This window comes from Juglans regia, chromosome 7, assembly GCF_001411555.2.
Source record: "Juglans regia cultivar Chandler chromosome 7, Walnut 2.0, whole genome shotgun sequence".
Lineage (NCBI taxonomy): Eukaryota > Viridiplantae > Streptophyta > Magnoliopsida > Fagales > Juglandaceae > Juglans > Juglans regia.
In genome coordinates, this window is record NC_049907.1 from 38,997,134 (window position 1) to 39,017,366 (window position 20,233).

The following is a 20,233-nucleotide window of genomic DNA, read 5'->3' on the forward strand; positions in this document are numbered from 1 at the left end:
AAAGTTAAAAAATTGAATAAAATATTGTTAAAATATATTTTTTAATATTATTGTTGTTTTGGAATTTGAAAAAGTTGAATTGTTTATTTTATTTTGTGTGGGGATTTAAGAAAGTTGTAATGATGAGGTGAGATGAGATGAGATGTTTTTGAAAAACAAACAAGGCCTTAATGATCAGGGCAATACACAGTGTCCATAGTACGTACTAATTAATTTGATGAGATTGAAATGAAAAGTACATTTACATACTGAATTATCAAACTAGGACCTATTTGAAATCGTATTTGAAATCGTTTGAGAATAGAAGCACATATGTACATTGTTTGTCTAATTAGGAAATATTTAGAGAATGAGATGAGATGATGTATCTGTAAATAATAATAACGAAATAATTTATAAATAAATGTTTTATAGGATTTTTAAAAATAGAGAGAAAAAGTTAAATAAAAATATTATAAAGTTAAAATATTGTTAGAATATAATTTTTAATATTACTTTTGTTTTAAGATTTAAAAAAAATTAAATTATTTTTTTTGTTTTGTTTGAAAGTTTGAGAATTATTTTTTGAATTATCAGGTAATGATTAGATAAAAAAATTAAAAAATTAAAATTGAAAACTAGTGTTTGTATTTGCAGAGTGATATTTGAGAAGGAAATAAGATAAAAAAATTTTTAGATGAGATGAGACCATCTCCATTAATCCCAAACAACCCTTTAGTCTAGCCTTCCTACACTAGTAGCTAGCTGGTATGGTTGCCGACTTTTTCTCCTAAGAAATTCATATATTCTAATAATGAAAAAAAAAACAAAATAGGGGATGGAGTGCTCCAACAAGAGTTTTAATAATTATTACAATTGCTAGAAAAATGCAAATAAAGAAAGAAAAAAAAAGGAAGTAGAGCTAAATGATTAATACTACTGATCCAATGATCCCAAGTTTCCTTGGCCGCTCAAGTATCAAGAAAAGAGCCGCCAATAAATTAGTGGTCCAGAAGATTATGGAGCACTTTGATTTGCTTGGAGCGGTGAGCTTTTGTAGGTTGTTCAGGAGGCTTTATTAGATAAATATGTGAGCTTTTGTAGGTTGTTCAGGAGGCTTTATTAGATAAATATATATGCATTCCCCGTCACACATAGTGGAGTATCATGTTGGCTCTAGATCATTTAGAATAAGACAATAGAATGGTACCATGCATTTGGGTAGAATCAGGCAAATCCAGCATTTTCTCGGTGTTCAGGACGCATAAGCGACAATACCTGCATCATGTATAGCTCACGCATTGGCAAGAGAAGGGTGGAACTTTCGAAATATTTGAGGCTGGAAATTAGCCAACACAGCAACGCATATATATATATATCAATCATGTCAATGGCCCAACGATATGATATATACCAAGTAAAACTCATATTGATGCGTAGTCTGAGCGGAACGTGAGGTTTACATACACACTTGTTGAATTCAGTCACCTGTACTTGTTCAGTCAGCTTATAGATCAGCAGCTTGCAATTTCAGATCAGATGCTGCACATGTAGGCTAGAGATGTCCTAATTAAACACGTACGATCGATGGATCGACCTTCATTGTTCCTTGAAAAATAAAACAAGAAAAATGAAAATAGAGATTCTGTTTCTGAACAGATCGAAGAGAGAGGTACAGTACCGGGTGGGAGGGGCTAGCACTACTCCTCTCTCCCATCAAATAGGGAGCTTTGAAGACGGAAGCTGTGATCAGGAGAAATTTTTCTTTCTGAGAGAAAAGTTAAGTCGTCCGAGCTGTAAAAGTAAAAGAAATAGATCAGAATGGTTGGCGACGTCGTACTTTTTTATTCACAAGCATTATTAGAAGAAACATAAACAATACACAATGTCCACTTATAATTCGATGAGATATATAGGAATGAATAATCAATATTAATGCACCATTTTGATCAGTAGAAAAAAAAAGATCGATCGATCGAAGAAGGAATGCAACAATATTTGCAAGTCGACGTTTTACTTAATTACCACGCGTCTGAAGCCACATTCACCTGAGCAAAAGCCGTGCGTGGATCGTCAAGAACACGTGATCGATGCTTCGACGGTTCGACGACCCTGCGAACACGAAAACATAAACAGGAGAATGCATGCTTTTCGCCGTAAGTACGCTCATGTGAAAGTAAAGAAACACACATGATGAGATAGCAATGCGCAGCACACATGCATGCATGCAGCAACTAATTAAGATGGGCAACTTCCATGCGATTCATGCATGAAAGTACTTCTAATTTAAACTGATTTTAGCCCTTGCTTCCAGACCCCATATGCTTTTCCCTGATATCCTTTCTTAATTTATTTGGGAATATTCGTCATGGGTACTGATCAAATATATAATAATAATTAATACTCCCTCTCAGATGATCATCTCCACTTGGAACAACATTGTATGGAAAGTACTAAAGTAAATTAGAAAGATGAAAATTATAATTTGCTTTAATCTACAATGCTTCCACCATATATGTCGATTCACAGACGACGTTAGTGGTGGTTCCATTTCTACCGAATCAATCATATTCTAATAACTAGATCTATCTCAATCTTACAGGCATTATCCGTTTTATATTCCAATTATCTTTTTTCTTCTAAATAATACCTGATCAAGTATCTCCGTATTGCCTATAAGATCATGAGATCCGTGCAGATTTGAAATCTGGATTGGTGATTAAGTTTCTCTAGAGAACGTACAAATGATTTTTGGGTGAGCTAGCTAGGGTTCTGATCAAACTAAAAGCTTAGGGATCAGTTTGCTGCTGGTAAGTTACCTTGCATGCATCATCTAATATATTATATACATATAATAAAGATGGAAAAATAATTAAGGTCGGAATTGATCAAATAAATTGGACCTTCATATATAAATATATATATATATATATTATAGAAACGTCTAAATTATATATGTATATATAATATATGATCATTTCTAATAAAGCATCATCGCAATGTCTATTAATTTGCACCCCTTGATGAGTATATATATAACAATTAACACATGATTCATATTTATTAATCATTGTCGTGTTAATCGTTTAATTGCTACTTGAACCATATAATCCTGCATATATAATGCTTAGTAGATGATTATGATCAGTACTACTGATCAGCTCCGATCCACCTCCTTCCTTTTGATTTTTATTTCCGTGAAACGGTAATAATATATCTATATATATATATATATATTTGTAGATTGATACTTAATTTTTAGGTGGACGTTTTTAATTAAGAACTTTAGTACTGATCTAAAATAATAATTTCCCTCCTTTCCCTGCTGCATGCCTTTGGCTTTGGGGTCTTTGATGAATTAATTGTGATCTGGCCTGTCCCTTCAGAAATACTAGGGCAGTGCAGTAATCTTCAGGTTGTGGGCTCGCTGTTCTTTTTAGATTGACAAGCCGTTAAAACTTTTATCTTACAACAATATTGTGATCATGAAATTCTAGTACTGATCATTAATTATACGTTCAGCTGAGTACTGATCAATTAATTAGTTGGTCAAGTACCGGAATGCCTGCATATATATAAAGTTTTATTATCATCATATTAGTTACGTGAGATCCACCATGCATGCAGTGAACTTAATTTGCATACATGATCAGTAATTATGTTAAATTCTTGTGCAATCCTGACGATGCATGCTCAGGGAAATTATATGGTCCCTATATATATATATATATATATATATACAGACATGCACACACACGCTTAAAGATCATCATCATGTGGTGATCAGTCATTAATATTGTTCCTTACGGTTGCCGTGATATTACTTATAATTAATTAAATAGGAGATCAGGGTAAAGATTTTATATGGAAAAATAGAAATTACATTATTAATTAGTACTGTTTTATTATCATCTTATGTAATTAATATAAGTGAATTTCTTAGATCAATTAATTGTTATTAAAAAAATAGAAATTGATCTAACACTATTAAATTAAAAACTTCCAATATCAGTAGTAGTAGATCGTGACACAATAATAACATAATGGTGCATTACTCACGTATTATATTGTTAATTAATTAAATATTGATGATCCATATTCATGCCTAGCTAGCTAGCTGAAATGTGAGTACTACTACTTCACTACTCAGCAGCTAGCGTCGACCTGGCTCCACATAATTTGCTGAAAGATTTCCGCCTTGACCGCTGTCAACGATATATATATATTCTGCGAGAGTGCAAAAACCACGGATCATTTTCTATCACTAGAGACCACATGAGTGACCACTAATTTAGATCAAGGTCCACATAATCATGTTTATTTGAAAAAATTATATGCCAAGCTTATATATATATAAATAGAGAAACTCACATATCGAGGATATTATATATAATTCATAATACGAGTAATGTTATTCATCATCTCTTTTATTATGATTATTCTCTCACCATTCTATGATATGATAGATATTAAATAATTGAAGACTATTAATTATTATATCTTAGTTGTGATCCTATCAAATTATTTCACGTACATATGACAAGAAATGTTGAGAATATGATAATAAAAATGATAATGATGAATAGATTGTTTCAATTTATATATAATATACATATATAATATATGTTATCTTATTAATATTTTCTCAATTAATCGTATATGTTACAAACATACACATGATGTATATATAATATACTGTTTATTGGTTGCTAATTGTCCAGCTGTCTGATAAGCTTCTCTTCAAGAATTGACATAATCATAGTACCATAACTGCAAATGATACAAATTAAGTTAATTAACTAATTAGGTATATATCTTGACCTTTTTGTAAAACTTTTCTTTCTAAAAAAAGATTTATAGAAGACATTTGATTTATATGCATGCATACTTTTAAACATGTGTACGTGTTTGTTAATTTTTTATTGTTTGATCTATGAAAACCTAATTTCATTAATTCAACTCATGAACAACTCAACTAAGAAATATTATTTTGGCCATAATTAAAGAGACTTCCTTAATTTGTTTCAATTGATTGATGATATGATCCGAATTAGTTTATATGTGATATGGTAAAAATATATTTGGTTCATTAATTTAATCAGTAAAATCATATATATAATGTTGGTTCATTTTATGATCAAAATATATAAGATGAATCCTTTCTGTTGTAACAAAAAAGCTTGAAAAATGAGATGAGATGAGAATTTTGTAAATAGTAATAAGATAGTTTGTGAATAGTAGTAAGATAGTTTAAGTTAGGGCTGGTATGAGGAGTGATATGAGATGAGAATTTTGTAAATAGCAGCAAGATAATTTGTGAATAGTAGTGAAATAATTTGAGTTGAGTATTTTTTGAGTTTTGGGAAAGAAGAGAAAAAAAGTTGAATAAAAAATATTATAAAGTTAAAATATTGTAAGAATATAGTTTTATAATATTATTTTTGTTTGGGGATTTGAAAAAGTTGATTTTTTTTTTATTTTTTATCTGAAAGTTTGAAAAAGTTGTAATGATTAGTTTGAAAATTTTATATTTAAATTATGATTGGAAATAAAATGAGATCATGAGATGAAATGAGATCATATGAGAATTTTGTGTCTCATTTGAGACTCCAAACAAACCTACATTTATGTAGTTTTGGAAAATGAGAGAGAAAATGTTGAATAAAAAATATTATAAAATTAAAATATTGTTAGAATATAGTTTTTTAATATTATTTTTGTTTAGGGATTTGAAAAAATTGAATTATTTTTTATTCTTCGTTTGAAAGTTTAGAAAAATTGTAATGATTAGTTTGAAAATATTTGTATTTGAGTGATGTTTGGGAAGGAGATGAGATGATAATTTTGGGATAAAATATTTTTCCAAACAAGTCGTGTTAGATCGATCTAGATATGTGATATCTCATAATGATATTATAATTCTCCTAGGATAAGTTGTTAAGAAAACTCATAAGCCTCACACAGCACACAACAACCTTTTTGTTATTTTTTTAATTTTTTTCTTTTACCAAATGTGTGGTATATGGATGATGAATAGAAGAATTCAATTGTTTTAGGAAGAATAAAACCAAAATAAAAAAAATAAAAAAAAATAATAAAAGAAATTGTAGTGTGTGGTGTGCATGTGGGGCTTATGAATAACAAAACTCTTTTCAAAAGGAAAAAAGTCTCAACGGAAGACAGTCTGATCAACGTTCGAATCTCTATGAGCATTGGCCACATACTCTGAAGTTTTGGACGCCTCGATTTCTAAGAACTTCCCATTATTTCTATCTTCTTTTAACTTGTTATGTTCGAGATTCGATTAGTACTCGAGCACTAATTCATTCACATGATCACATACATATGTATATAACTGTCATTAATTGTGTATAGACCAAGCAATTACGTACATAAGTACCATTTACAAATTAAGATCAAACAAAAGCAAACAGGCAATTAAAGGTGCCTTATATTAATTAATTAAGAGATCGATGAAACTTGTTATATATACTCGATCCCCCAAAAAGAAAAAAAAGGTGAAGAAAATAGCTTTTTCTTCAAAGCTAGCTGATCTACTAGTATTACTAATTAATTTGCACTTTGTGATTCAATTAATTATATATATATATATATATATATATATATAATTTGCAATACTTTCTGAAATAGGAAATCTGTTTTAATATCATGCAATTAAGATCAGAACTTGCATTATTTATCAAGCTGCCGCACCCACGAGTAGTAGTTTAGCCGCCGCAAAGTCGGCACATAAACCTGCATATCTGGCGCGCATAGCCATGCAGTTCAATGATAAGGTCTCTTCAATATGTCGTCCCAGTCCCATGGCTATCCAAAATTAATCACCACCTGAGAAGGCTCCATCCACAAAATGATCAGTAGTAATAGCATTCACATTATTTATAATTATTATTTATTTTTAAAAATAAAAAATGATCACAGCCATTTTACCACCATCACGGTACCCTTTAGTTAAAGAAAAAAGAATCCGTAAAGACATTAAAAGTATCCACATCTGAGTGGCAAAATCTGTCTTTGATTTTGTCTCCACGGCTCTCTCTTTATCTATATATGTAAACCTCTCTGATCACATTCTTACGGCCTCTTAAGCTCCTCACTCTTCCCCCTCCATAATACTTCAATAACAAAACATGGTGAAGTTCTCAAAGGAGCTCGAAGGTCAGCTAATCCCTGAATGGAGGGATGCTTACCTGAGCTATAGGGAATTGAAGAGGCATATAAAGAAGATCAAGCTATCTAGATTACCCAAACATCCCCGCCAAGACATGAACGGCGACTATGGTCTGTCCATTTTCGACCCCGTACGCTTCGTCGCTTGGAAAATCTGTGACAAGTTCCGCAATTCCGATAGCAAAACTGATGTGATTCAGGTACATAACACATACACACACATGTAATATGAACGCGTACTGTATGACCGAACTTTGTTTTGTAGAAAAAAAAAAAAAAAAAGTTTGTAAGCCGGCTGTTGGTTTATTCGATGCTTCCAGAGCCATGAGTTCCCGGTGATCTACGATGGCTAGCTAAAAAGAGTCCGACATTTAAGAAAGCTTTTTGGTCGTAGTTATTTTTTGCACCCAAAAAGTTAGTGCGCGCTGTTCGGATTTTTGTCTTGTTGTGTAATTGTATATATGCGTGTTGGGAACTATTTCCAGAAAGTGAAGTGACGTCATTTTCAGGCAGCAGAAACCACAGCGGGTTTCCGATGCACTGATAGCTAGCTAGCTAGACTGATTTTCCACCGTCGGACTTTGTGTTTCTGGAATTTCGCTCCATGTCCTCGTGGCCTACGTACTAGATAGGATCCTCTGTCTAATTTCTCTCGCTCAACCTGTTCAGGAATTATTTTCCATTTCGATAATCTACCTTACAATATTAATAGCAAGCTGCAGGATCCTATACGAGAAATGACGAATTTCTAAATCACTTGTAGTCAGGTCCCATGCATAATATTAGTGCTTCGTACAAAGCTAAAACCCCCGCTAGCTGCATGTTACGTTTCTCAGAAGTTAGAACTCTCCCTTCGCCGTTTTGACGTTTGTGGCTGTTGAAAAATAAAGCTCGAGTGATGCACAAGTTTGTCAACTACCAGAAGAAGAAAATAAATGTAAATAGAAAATACAAAACCCATATTAATAGAACCTTTTTTGGTTTCTTCTGCATGCTTTCCTTTCTTTTCTCATTCTCTCACGAAAGCAAACGAAACGGTTGCAGGCACACACTCATCATCTCACGAAACAATCGTGAGTCATAGAAAATAAAGTCATAAAGCTCCAAAGAAAAAGACACTACAGAAAGCAAGAAGCTTCTCCCTGATATATCCATTTTCTGTTGCAGATCGGGAGGAGTAAAAGCATGGAGGACGGTGAAGATCAGGAGGTGTACGAAACTGATCTCTCTCAACTGTTTTCCCAAGAAGATGAGGTTAAACTACATGTACATTGTCATGACAATTTACTGTTTAATTCATTTTGGTACTTTTTATTTTTAAAGCAAATTCTTTGAATATTGTACTCGATCCATCATATTGATCATCTTTTATTTTATTTGTCTATTTTCTGATTTTATATATATGGGTATTTTCTGATTGTATAGGTCAGGATATTCTTCGAGAAATTGGACGAAGAACATAATAAGATCAACCAATTTTATAAGGAGAGAGAGAGTGAGGTTGTTGAGAAAGCAGAGATTTTAAACAAACAGCTGCAGATTTTGGTGGACTATAAGCAAGTTCTCAGCCACCTCCGTCTCCAGAAAAACTCCCCGTCCAGTCCAAACTTCGGAAGTTCCCCTCCTTCTTGGTCATCTGTATCTCCTCCCCGGTCTTCTAATTATTCCGGTGTGCTTCCTTTCCTTTGGTAACTTTTATAATTTCTCAGTTTTTCCGTGCCACAAAGTTGAGTGCGCAGCCAAAAATGGGGCCACTGAATACTGATCATGTTAGGTCATTCCTCGGAGTTGTTGGTGTTGTTCATCGGTACGCGGGTAAAATGGTAATTCCATATTTGTTGACTTTTGCCTAAAATGATGACTCAGCAATATGGAGCGATTCGATTGGTCTGACCATAAATAAGCACCTAGTCATTGTGCAGTTCAGAATCTTCAGATATGATATGTTTTGATAAAAATTAAACAAAATATGATTTTTTATTTTTAAATTTAAAAATATTAAATTATTTATCATATTTTAAGTAAAATTTAAAAATTTTATAATAATTATTTATATAAAATAAGAGGAGATAATTTTATTTTATATAACCAAATCAGCCTAATTCTATACGTGCGTGTGCACGGAAATTCCATTTCTCCGTTGCATGCTGCATGTAGGCTATAGAATTAATTCCCCGTAAAGCCCAAGTACTTTAGATATGGAACAATGTCATGCTGACACATTAATGTCATGTCTAATTAATATTTGTGATGAAATTTATAATATGCAGAAAGCTCTATTGAATTAGCTGAAAACCTTAGTCATGATCAGATGTATTCGGAGACTGAGGAAGTAATAGCAGCATTAGATCAAAGAAACAGTAGTACTAGGAATTATAGCGGGACGAAGACAAAACTAACAAAGCAAGGGAAGCCTAAGATGGGCGTGAAGATTGACATTCCTGCTGAAACACCAACACGCGCGATCGCGGCCTTGACATCATCGCTGTGGGAAGATTTGGTGAAGATCAGTCCCAAAAAAGAGTACTGCCGTACTGGAGATCAATTGATTAATCGAAAGAAGGTTCAGTCTGCAGAGAAGATGATTCGGGGGGCCTATGTGGAGCTCTATAGAGTCCTTGGTCTGCTCAAAGCTTACAGGTTATACGTAATTACTTTTATGATCTTTTTCTATTTATTAATTCTTTTACTTAATTAATTGGTGATCGACGTGAAAAACTAATAACAGTTTTAAATATAGATCAGGAGTCGGGCTACATGTTTACCACTTTTGAGTTTTGGATTTTTTTTTTCTTTTTTTTTTCACAATTTTTTAAATATATTTAAATACTTTAAAAAAATAAAAAAATTCTAATATATTTAAAATCACTTCTTTAATTACTAAGTAAAAATAAAATAAAATAAATTTGCCAAGCGGTCAAATAGAGCGGTACAAATCGGAAGGCCGGCAAAGTAGTGTTTTCCTATAGAAAAGAAGGATTAATGTCATTAACTTACGGTATAACCTCTTTAGTTTGTTGAATAGATAAATAAATAAATGTCTCGTTTAGTTATGCAGTTCAGATAAAATTATATATTTTGTTGAAAGTTAAATAAAATATTATTATAATTTAACTTTTTAATATTATTTGTGTTTTAAGATTTGAAAGAAAAATGAATTGTTTATTATATTTTGTGTGAGAGTTTAAAGAAGTTGTAATAATTATATGAAAAGAAATGAGATAATTTGATTTTATATAACCAAACCTGCAACCAATTTCATAAGATACTGGCTGGTTAATTTCCAGCTTTAGGTTGGAAGCTCCAACAGACAAAATTACATATATATATATATACATACATATATATCATACATATATACATACATACATATATATATATATATACATATATATATATATATGTATATATATATATATTACGAGATTACATGATGTCACAAGCAGTAGAAATCATTCTTAAGTAAAAACAGAAGAAGTCTCCTTTGGAAAAAACACTGTTTTGGTTTTTACCTCAAATTAAATGGATCCGACCTGGAAATTATTGGAATTTGCAATAGCTGATGTATGTTTATATATATATATATATATATATATATATATATATATATATATCCTTAAAGCATTGCATGCATGCAGTTCATTCAGCACTGCATGCTGATGATCAGGGTGTGGTTACTAATCGATTCTTCATTACGAATTATAAAGTTTAGAGAATTAAGAGCGAGCTAGCCGGCCGGCATAAGAATCGCGAATGCTAGCATCAAGTATATATTTAATTAGTGACTTCAACGGCGCAATACATTATACTCATGAATGTGGTAGCTGCACGCAGCATGCATGGGCGTGATCAATTTTTTTTTCCCCTCGAGTTATACATCATGTAGAGATTTAATTATCTGAATTTTACTTGTTCTAATCGAAGAAACTATTTAATTTGGCAGCTCGATGAACATGATGGCGTTTACAAAGATACTCAAGAAGTTTGACAAGGTACGGTACTGTGGTTTATTGGAACATCAATTTACCAAATGAGAAATATCTGATGATGATCAATATTGCATAGACCATACATACTTGACACAACACACGCACACATTTTTTCTTTTTGTTTGGTAGGAGGAGCTAGGACAGGACCTCTAGGCTTTACTGATATATAAATCCTCATATATGATGAAGGAACACCGTACGTGGTTACAAAACTTTCCATGGAAAAATTAACAAAGAATACCAATGAAATAAACCAACAACCAATGAACTCTACACAGCACATACACACACATATAATTATATGTATATAATATATATATATATATATATATATATATTTATTTATAGATCAAGGAGAACATACAGACAAAACGAATTAGACAGACATTTTAGTCATGTTATTCTGGACAAATGTCATCATGCATATATAAGTACTAGCTAGTACTACTAAATTAAGCTGGTTGTGCTTTAATTTGGTTGCGCACTTACAGCTAGCTTTCAGTTTCACATTATTAAATGACATTGAATACGATCATTTTCCAATAAAACTAAAAGAATACAATCATTCAATATTAATGAATTAAACAGTACTTGCCTATATATATATAATAATTTTATTTATCATCTTCACACACCATACACTATTTATTTTAATTTTTTTTCATTTTTACTATAACAAATATATTGTGATGTATGATGATAAGTAGAATAACTTAATTAGTTTAAGGAGAATAAAATAAAATAAAAAATAATAAAAATAATATTAAAATATATAAAGTACGTGAGTGGTGTAGAATGATGAGTAGCATGTGTGTATATATATATATACTAGCAGTAGAGTGACGTCCAAGGGACGTTTGCCTAATTCTATAAAAGTTTATCTTTTATTTAATGATGAAAAATTAGTATTTTCTAAATTAAAATTAATTTTAAGTGTATGATATAATATTTATATTTTAATTATCTATTTTATGTTAGTTTAAATCAATATTTAAACTTCTATCTTTAGATTAAATATGAATATTCAAGATGAATGGTTGGGATTTAAAATCCAAAAACTAACATTTTCTCCCACTTTTCCTTTCACCCTCTCTCTCCTTCCCCATGCACGTTTGTCTAATTTAGTATTTTATAAATTAAATTTGATAGTTTATGTATGATATATTATTTATATTTTAATTATTTTAATTTTAAATTAGTTTAAATCAGTGTTTTAATAAGAGAAATTATTTATATATAAATTTTAACAAGAGAAATTATTTATTATAGTGATAAATATTACAGTCTTATAATTGTATCTCTAAATTTTAATAGAATTATTTATATAATTTTAAAATGTGTAAAATCTGCATAATATCTTTAAACAAATTTTAAATCCCAGACGTTGTATTTTTCAATTTTATTTTCGTAATTTAAAAAATATTCAACTCAAACTATTTCATTATTATTCACAAATTATCTCATTACTATTCATAAAATTTTCATTTCATCTTATTTTATTTCATTCCCTAAACGAGAGCCCTTAGCCTCCAAACAGCTATCTATGAGTCATACTTAATGACGTTCCTAACCATCTATATATGAGTCATATTTGGAGCAGTAGTACCTTTAATTCCTTCTTCTTTTAATTGATCTTTTCCCCTGCTAAAATCAAATTCTGATTAATTTTTACCCGAAATTAATGTCGAAAACCAGACTGATCTTGACAGGTCCATCCTTGATCGTTTTCTGTTTTCATTTTTTGGGTCAGCAATACACTACCTCCATTAATTATATAATAACTGCATGCACTGAATTTTTTCATTGCAAGTACAATTATGTATAGTAGAAGTGGTGCAATTTTCCCTCTCAATTAATTTAAGTCCACACATGAGCTATGTATTATTCTGTTAATATATATATATATATATATATTTATATTTATATATAAAGAGGTATTTGATCAATATCGTGTGGCCGGCATATGCATGCAGGTATCCAACCAGCATGCTTCTGCGAATTATCTACAAGCAGTGAAGGCCTCTCCTTTTATTAGTTCCGATAAGGTAATTAAAGTCATACATATTGTTTAATGAATCGATTAGCACTAGTTTAAAATATCTATCTCTCCCTTATTATTCCCTGATGATGATCTCTGCTCGCTCATTCAAAAATAAAAGATAAAAATAAAAAATATTTTAATTAGCTAGTGCACGACGTACGTGGTTTAAATTGCATTTGACTTGCACGTACGTAGATCAGCTAGCTAGGTCAAGAATTAATGAGTATTAATGATGCTTCTTTAATTATTCTGGATTTTCTCACTCATTCACTCACCATGCATATATAATATTATAATATATATATATAGCCTAATGTCGCACCCTAATTTGAATTATTTTAGGCTCAAACCTTTTTGCATTTCACATCCAAATAGTGATCTATTTATGACTAGTCATGAATGAAAAAAAAAATAAAAGTCATGATACTGACAGTACTGAAATCATGACCAATGAATTAATTAAGAGAAGTGTGACGATTAGATATATATATATATATATATTTACGTGTGTGTGTGTGTGTGTCACATTTATGATCTCACATGATCTTGTACGTACGTATAATATATATATACGTAGCTCTTCCCAAAATTCAAACGATCTTCCCACTATATAATTAATTGTATTATATATATATATATATATGCACAATTACCGCACATTATATATATAGTTTCTTTAGATATGTGACATTTGATTGAATCGTGAACAGTACTACTAATTAATTAATTAATCTTTTAGGCATCCATGCATCCAGCGTCCTTATTTTGATAAAATGATGAATTGCCACGGCCTCATCATCATGATCAGTTGCTCAAACTTCAAAGGATTATTATACTATATAATATTGGTATTATTATTATTTATCATTATAATTAACGACTTGGTGTTGATCAAAGCTCTAAAACACTTCAAAATCATGTGACAGGCCAGGGGTACGTAACCGAGTGGTCAGTCCCGTCGTCATCGGAAAATTAGCAACTTTTGTTATCATCATTTGATTTGTGGATTGAAACCTTCTTTATGGTTTTTAATGATATATCCGAAAAATTGATTTATAATTCGCCATGTTTTAAATTAAGAATATTTTTTATAAAATGATATTATTATTTTATAAAAATGTTTGTGATTTAATTATCTATAAAATTGTGAAAATGATGGTATATATATATATATCATTTTCTTATTGAGAATTACAGGCGTTATGATTTTATATTAATATATAGCCATTAATATATATTATAATTATTTTTTGTCTGATGAAAAGGTGGTTAAACTGATGGACGAAGTGGAATCCATATTCATAAAGCACTTCGCCAGCAATGACAGGAAAAAGGCAATGAAATTCCTGCGGCCACAACAGAAAAAAGCTTCTCACATGATCACCTTCTTTGTTGGTAATTATTAGCTTTCACTAATTAAGCCACATTATATATACTATTACTATTAATTGATCTCCATAATTAACTCGTGTTGAACCCCGGCCTACTACTGCATGCATGCTGGCCACTATATATATATATATACTTGCATATATGCCTAGTGGGATTATTCGTCACTAATCATTCCTAAATATTAATTTCAGTAGGCCAGCCCGCGATCCCCACCAAAACAATACTGGTGTACGTGGCTGGTTTTTCAAAAGGAATTAATTTGCCACTTCTGATGAATAATTTTTTTTTTTTTTTCCTGATGAATAATGTTCCTTATAAAGCCTTGTTTTCTTCTAATTATTATTGTTTTTTTTTTTTGGTCTGTTTTGCAGGATTGTTTACTGGTTGTTTTGTATCACTGTTTACTATATATGCAATCTTAGCACACTTGTCGCGTATGTTCTCCCCTCCTACAGAGATAGCTTATATGGATGGAGTATATCCGGTTTTCAGGTGGTGGTCTTTAAATTCTCACGTTGTCCTATATCATTTTCATTTTTTACCCACATTCATAGACCAACTATACATATATTGCTAATCATATAAAAGTGGCATGCATATAATTCAGTTTCATACTCAATATATAGAAGCATAATTTTTAAGTAAAAAAAAAAATCATCATAAATTCAGGATATTGAAATCATCAGTACCGATCACTGTAATTAGTTGACAAGTAAAAAAAGGAAAAAAAAAAAAAAAATCGTCTGAACTGAACTGAACTCAATTGTCTGGATTTAATGGTAAAAAATAACTTAAAAGCCTATTGAAATAGCTCAGTACTACTTTGATCATTGGCCGGGATAGTTGGTAAGAATGCAAGTGAAGAACCAAACCCAAATGAGTACAGTTTTCTATTAATTACTTGATTTTTCTACTCCATTTATCTTCGAAGCCGTTCATCTCTTCTAAAAGTACTGGGGTGCCGTTCACAGTACGCTTTTAACGTTATCATCAATTTTGTATCATGCAGTTTATGCAAAATTTAAGATGAAAAACGTACGCATGCATCTGATATTGACAAACTAACAGTGAAGGTATGACATTTTGCAGTGTGTTTGCGTTACTAAGCTTGCACCTGTTCATGTATGGGTGCAATTTGTTCATGTGGAAGAGTAAGAGGATCAATTACAACTTCATCTTTGGATTCTCACCCAATACATCCCTCAAGTACAGAGATGCCTTCCTCATCTGCACCACCCTCATGACCATTGTGGTCGGGGCGATGGTCGTCCACCTTCTTTTGCGGGCCAGTGGCGTCTCACCTGGCCAAGTTGATGCCATTCCTGCCATTCTTCTTTTGGTTGGTGCCAGCAATTTTCTCTGTCCATTCTTTAAATTACCAATATAGCATGGAGATTCTTCCCTTTTTAAAGAAATTTAGGATGTTATGTGCTATTGCTCGCCCCTACATAATGTAGCATGTTAATTATAATGTTAAGTGAAAATTTGTTAATTTTCTTGCCAATACCGATTGTAGTCGTAAAGAAAAGAATTTCATAGACACTTCCTACATCGTCACGTAGAACATGATCGTGAGTGTTTTAGAACACTGTAACTAAAAAATAACTTTGTTAAAGAGTCAAGAGTTTTAAGGGGTGTAGAACTTTATGGACTTCCCACTTACCAGGGAATTGTGACACAAGCCATAACTGATTAGATAGGCCCCGTTTGGATACAGAGGTTAGGATCTCATCTCATCTTATCTAATTTTAACTAATAATCTCATTACTATTTACAAATCATCTCAACTAATATCATCTTATCTCACTATCCAAACCAGGCCCTCTTCACAAACCCAACATCCTCTGGTTGTCTCCAAGAAAAGCCTGGTGTCCTTGCAACCAACAATATTCTGTTTCCTGCATTCGGACACACACACACAGTATTGCTAGCAGTGAATAGTAGTAAGATAGTTGAGAATAGTAGTAAAATAATTTATGAATAGTAGTGAATAGTAATAAACTGTTTGTAAATAATAATAATAATAAAGTAGTTGAGAATAGTTGTGTTTCCAAACACAACTTTGTTCTGATCGTGAATCCCTTTTTCAGTTTTCCCTCGCTCTGCTCATATGCCCATTGGACATCTTCTATCGCACGACGCGCTACTGCTTTATCCGTGTTATTCGTAACATATTCTTCTCTCCATTTTATAAGGTACATCTATGCATTTCTTTTCTCCTTTGGTTAAAAAATGCCATTCATTCTCTGCAATATAATGACTTGAGTTCTATTCTACGCAGGTTGTGTTGGTCGACTTTTTCATGGCCGACCAGCTTACTAGCCAGGTAACCGCTCAATCTCAAAGCCTACACGCTGAACTTCGTCCATTTCAATTTGTTTTAGATTCACTCTCTTTTCGCAACACACTGATGATCATGCTGCATTTATATCCAATTAATTTCTTTGGTAATTCCTTTCTTAGATTCCGTTGTTGAGGCAGATGGAATCCGCAGCCTGCTACTTTCTGGAGGGAAATTTTAGAACACACCACTATGAAACCTGCAGAAACGGAAGGCTATTCAAGGATCTATCTTATGTCATTTCATTTATGCCATACTATTGGCGTGCAATGCAGGTAGCACTCCAGAACTCCTTATATAAATGTGTGTGTGTGTGCGCGCGCGCATGCTTCTGAAATAGTAGTTTAATCGGTTGTTTAAATCGTTAGTACTGTTTGTAAAAGCCTATATCTTATATGTATCTGATCCAACTAACACCTTGCTTAATTTTCAATGTAATTACAAGTGTGCAAGACGATGGTTTGATAGCAATGACGTGGACCATTTGGCTAACATGGGGAAGTATGTTTCGGCCATGGTGGCAGCCGGCGCGAGGCTAACATATGATCACAAGAATCACGACCACCACAGCATATGGTTTCCCGTAGTCATAGTAACTTCCGTGGTGGCCACCGTATATCAGTGTTACTGGGATTTTGTGAAGGACTGGGGGCTTCTCAAACAAAACTCCAAAAACTTATGGCTAAGAGATGATTTGATTCTGAAAAACAAAAACATCTACTATGTATCCATCGTGAGTACTTATCTCTCTGATCACTCTCTTCTCCTTTTGAATCTTTGATAGAATTTTGGGGGCCTTCTTTTAAACAACAATCTCAAAGATCTGAAGAGATGAGAAACTGAACTGCAGGCCTTGAATGTTGTTCTAAGAGTCGCATGGGTGGAATCTGTGTTGAAGTTGAACGTTAATGATGTTCAACAACGGCTGCTAGATTTTGTCTTGGCTTCATTAGAAGTAATTCGTCGCGGGCATTGGAACTTTTATAGGTACTTCCGATCTCACATGATTAAGTTATTTTCGTGTCTTGGAAGAGAATTAACCATATGATCAACTTTAGCATTTTTCTTAAGTACATTTAGCATTTTTCTTAGATAAATATTGAACCATATGATCAACTTTTCAAGAGTTTGGGTCCAAAAAGCAACAACTACATTAGCAGATATTGTGTTTATGATCCTGCCTCTAAAAGCTTGGAGACAACTCCAATCAACTTCATTTTTCACCTAGTATCCAAAGGGCATAAAAGAAAAGGCAGTATTAACGGGAACCTTTGAAAAACAGTCAAAAGGGTACATTGTGACCTATATATAATGGAAAAGGGGACAAATCTTCTGATCATAATGGTAAACTGTCCCTAAACAGGTTGGAGAATGAGCATCTAAACAACGTCGGAAACTACAGGGCAGTGAAGGAAGTTCCATTACCATTCCACGAGATGGATTCTGATGGCTGAATATGCTATTCTTAGACTAATGTACAGATCATGTCCATGCCAAGCTGATAGTACTAGAACCGATCCTCCACATTATAAATAACAAAATGTGAGATCTGATCTCCCTTATTCATTACATTTCCAATTCAAAATGTGAATCCTCAGGCGCCATTTGTAATGAAAAAAGGCGCGTGTAAAACTAACAATATGTTTCCGGTACATTTTGGCATTCCGAGTTGGACTGGACATGAGGTTATAAGTAAGTAGTGCGTCTTACATTTCTGCAACTCTCTTCCTTCCTTTTTCTTCATCAATCAATAATTTGGCTATTTGAAAATTTTGTCTGACGATTTAGTAGTCACAACTAATTAATCAAGAGGAATCAATATATGCCCTCAAAATAATAATGATAATAACAGTTATAATAGGATATATATAGTAAGGTGATAAAATTAAAGCAGCACTTCTTCTTGAGAGCCCACTGCATGGTCCCTTTCACAAGGCTCCCCCACTTTTACCCCTTAATTCATTGAATCTTTATTCGCCATCAATAATGTTTACATATATACGAAAACCAACAAAGATGTTAATGTTTTGAAATATGATTATTTTGAGAAAAGAAGGCAATAACTCCATTAATACAGTGGTGCTTGTGTTTGAGAGATAAAAGCAACTTGTGAGAATGTGAAACTTGCCAGATCATTTAGCCTTGACCATTAAATGAATCAGACAAAAGTATAAACTCCAACTTTCATGCAGACGCAGACCTGTGATTTTCACTTCCCATTAAAACCTTCACCCTCACAGATCACCTGCTTTCTCCAAGTACAATTGATCGACCATATATGTTAGGGTATTGTTTTCTAAGTAATCAATCGAGTTTAAGGTGTGAAGTCCGTTCATAATACGTCAGAGTGGCTCGTTCAGTAAGTTTCGGTTGCAAGTATATTGAGATTCGTCTTGTTCTCAGATGATCATCTGATGAAAATCCTCATTTCAAGTATGTATCAGAAATTTAAATTGTAAATTCTTATGTGCTACTTACTTTTACTGCTAGTACAGGGCACAAGGGGTAGCTAGGGTAGGGGGAGGAGTGTTTCGGTTTCAAAATGCTGAAATCTCCAAGAGAAACTGAAACTTGTAGTCTAAAGAACTCAAATTTGAGAAGACCACACAATCTATGGATCAAATATTTGCAATTTGAACCTAAATATAAAATAGATCCTTATTTGATAGCTGGATGCAATCCCAATAATAGCTATACAATATGGATATATGTGATCTGTGCAAGTGTTCAAAAGCATGTGTGCATGATAAAAGAAGAAAAATAGAAATAACTCGTTTGTGCTCTGTGCAAGTGTTCAAAAGCATGTGTGCATGATAAAAGAAGAAAAATAGAAATAACTCGTTTGTGCTCTGTGCAACTGTTCAGCCTCGTTTGTTTTCACAACTCCTCTCAACTCATCTTATCTTATCTAATTATTATAATTTTTCTAAATTTCCACACAAAATAAAATAAACAATTTATTTTTTTCAAATCTCAAAATAAAAGTAATATTAAAAAAATATATTCTAACAATATTTTATTTATTTTTTAATTTTAATTTTAATTCATTTCATTTCATCTCATCTATGAAAACAAATGAGGCTGAGAACGGCACCTATTCTAAAGGACTCAGATTTTATATTTGGAAGTAGTAGGCAGTTGACTGGATTGTGATAAAGGGATTGACACCAACAGCACTGGGCAGAACACTAGGCATCACAAACGATTATGCCTCCTGCTTCCCAACTTCCCCCCATTCGCTAGCGTCACTAGCATGTACAGAAAATTGTACTGAACTTTTCCCGTATGATGATACAAAGA

General features: G+C 32.3%; 1 protein-coding gene across 3 annotated transcripts; it reads left to right on the forward strand.

Annotated features, from left to right (window-relative positions):
• Positions 1–7,079: 7,079 nt before the first annotated feature.
• Positions 7,080–18,629, forward strand: LOC108991186 (phosphate transporter PHO1). Of its 3 annotated transcripts, XM_035691961.1 has the most exons (16): positions 7,324–7,370; positions 8,215–8,243; positions 8,338–8,436; positions 8,596–8,839; positions 9,441–9,810; positions 11,114–11,162; positions 13,133–13,204; positions 14,466–14,595; positions 14,964–15,084; positions 15,682–15,931; positions 16,683–16,787; positions 16,874–16,918; positions 17,056–17,208; positions 17,379–17,666; positions 17,784–17,920; positions 18,297–18,629. In XM_035691961.1, the coding sequence occupies exons 3-16, from the start codon at positions 8,356–8,358 to the stop codon at positions 18,385–18,387; spliced, it is 2,136 nt and encodes a 711-aa protein (XP_035547854.1). In that variant the 5' UTR covers positions 7,324–7,370; positions 8,215–8,243; positions 8,338–8,355; the 3' UTR covers positions 18,388–18,629. The 3 variants fall into 3 exon arrangements, with proteins under 3 accessions (XP_035547852.1, XP_035547853.1, XP_035547854.1); XM_035691959.1 differs by lacking the exon at positions 8,215–8,243 and having other exon boundaries at positions 7,080–7,370; XM_035691960.1 differs by lacking the exon at positions 8,215–8,243 and having other exon boundaries at positions 7,080–7,370; positions 8,338–8,424.
• Positions 18,630–20,233: the final 1,604 nt, after the last annotated feature.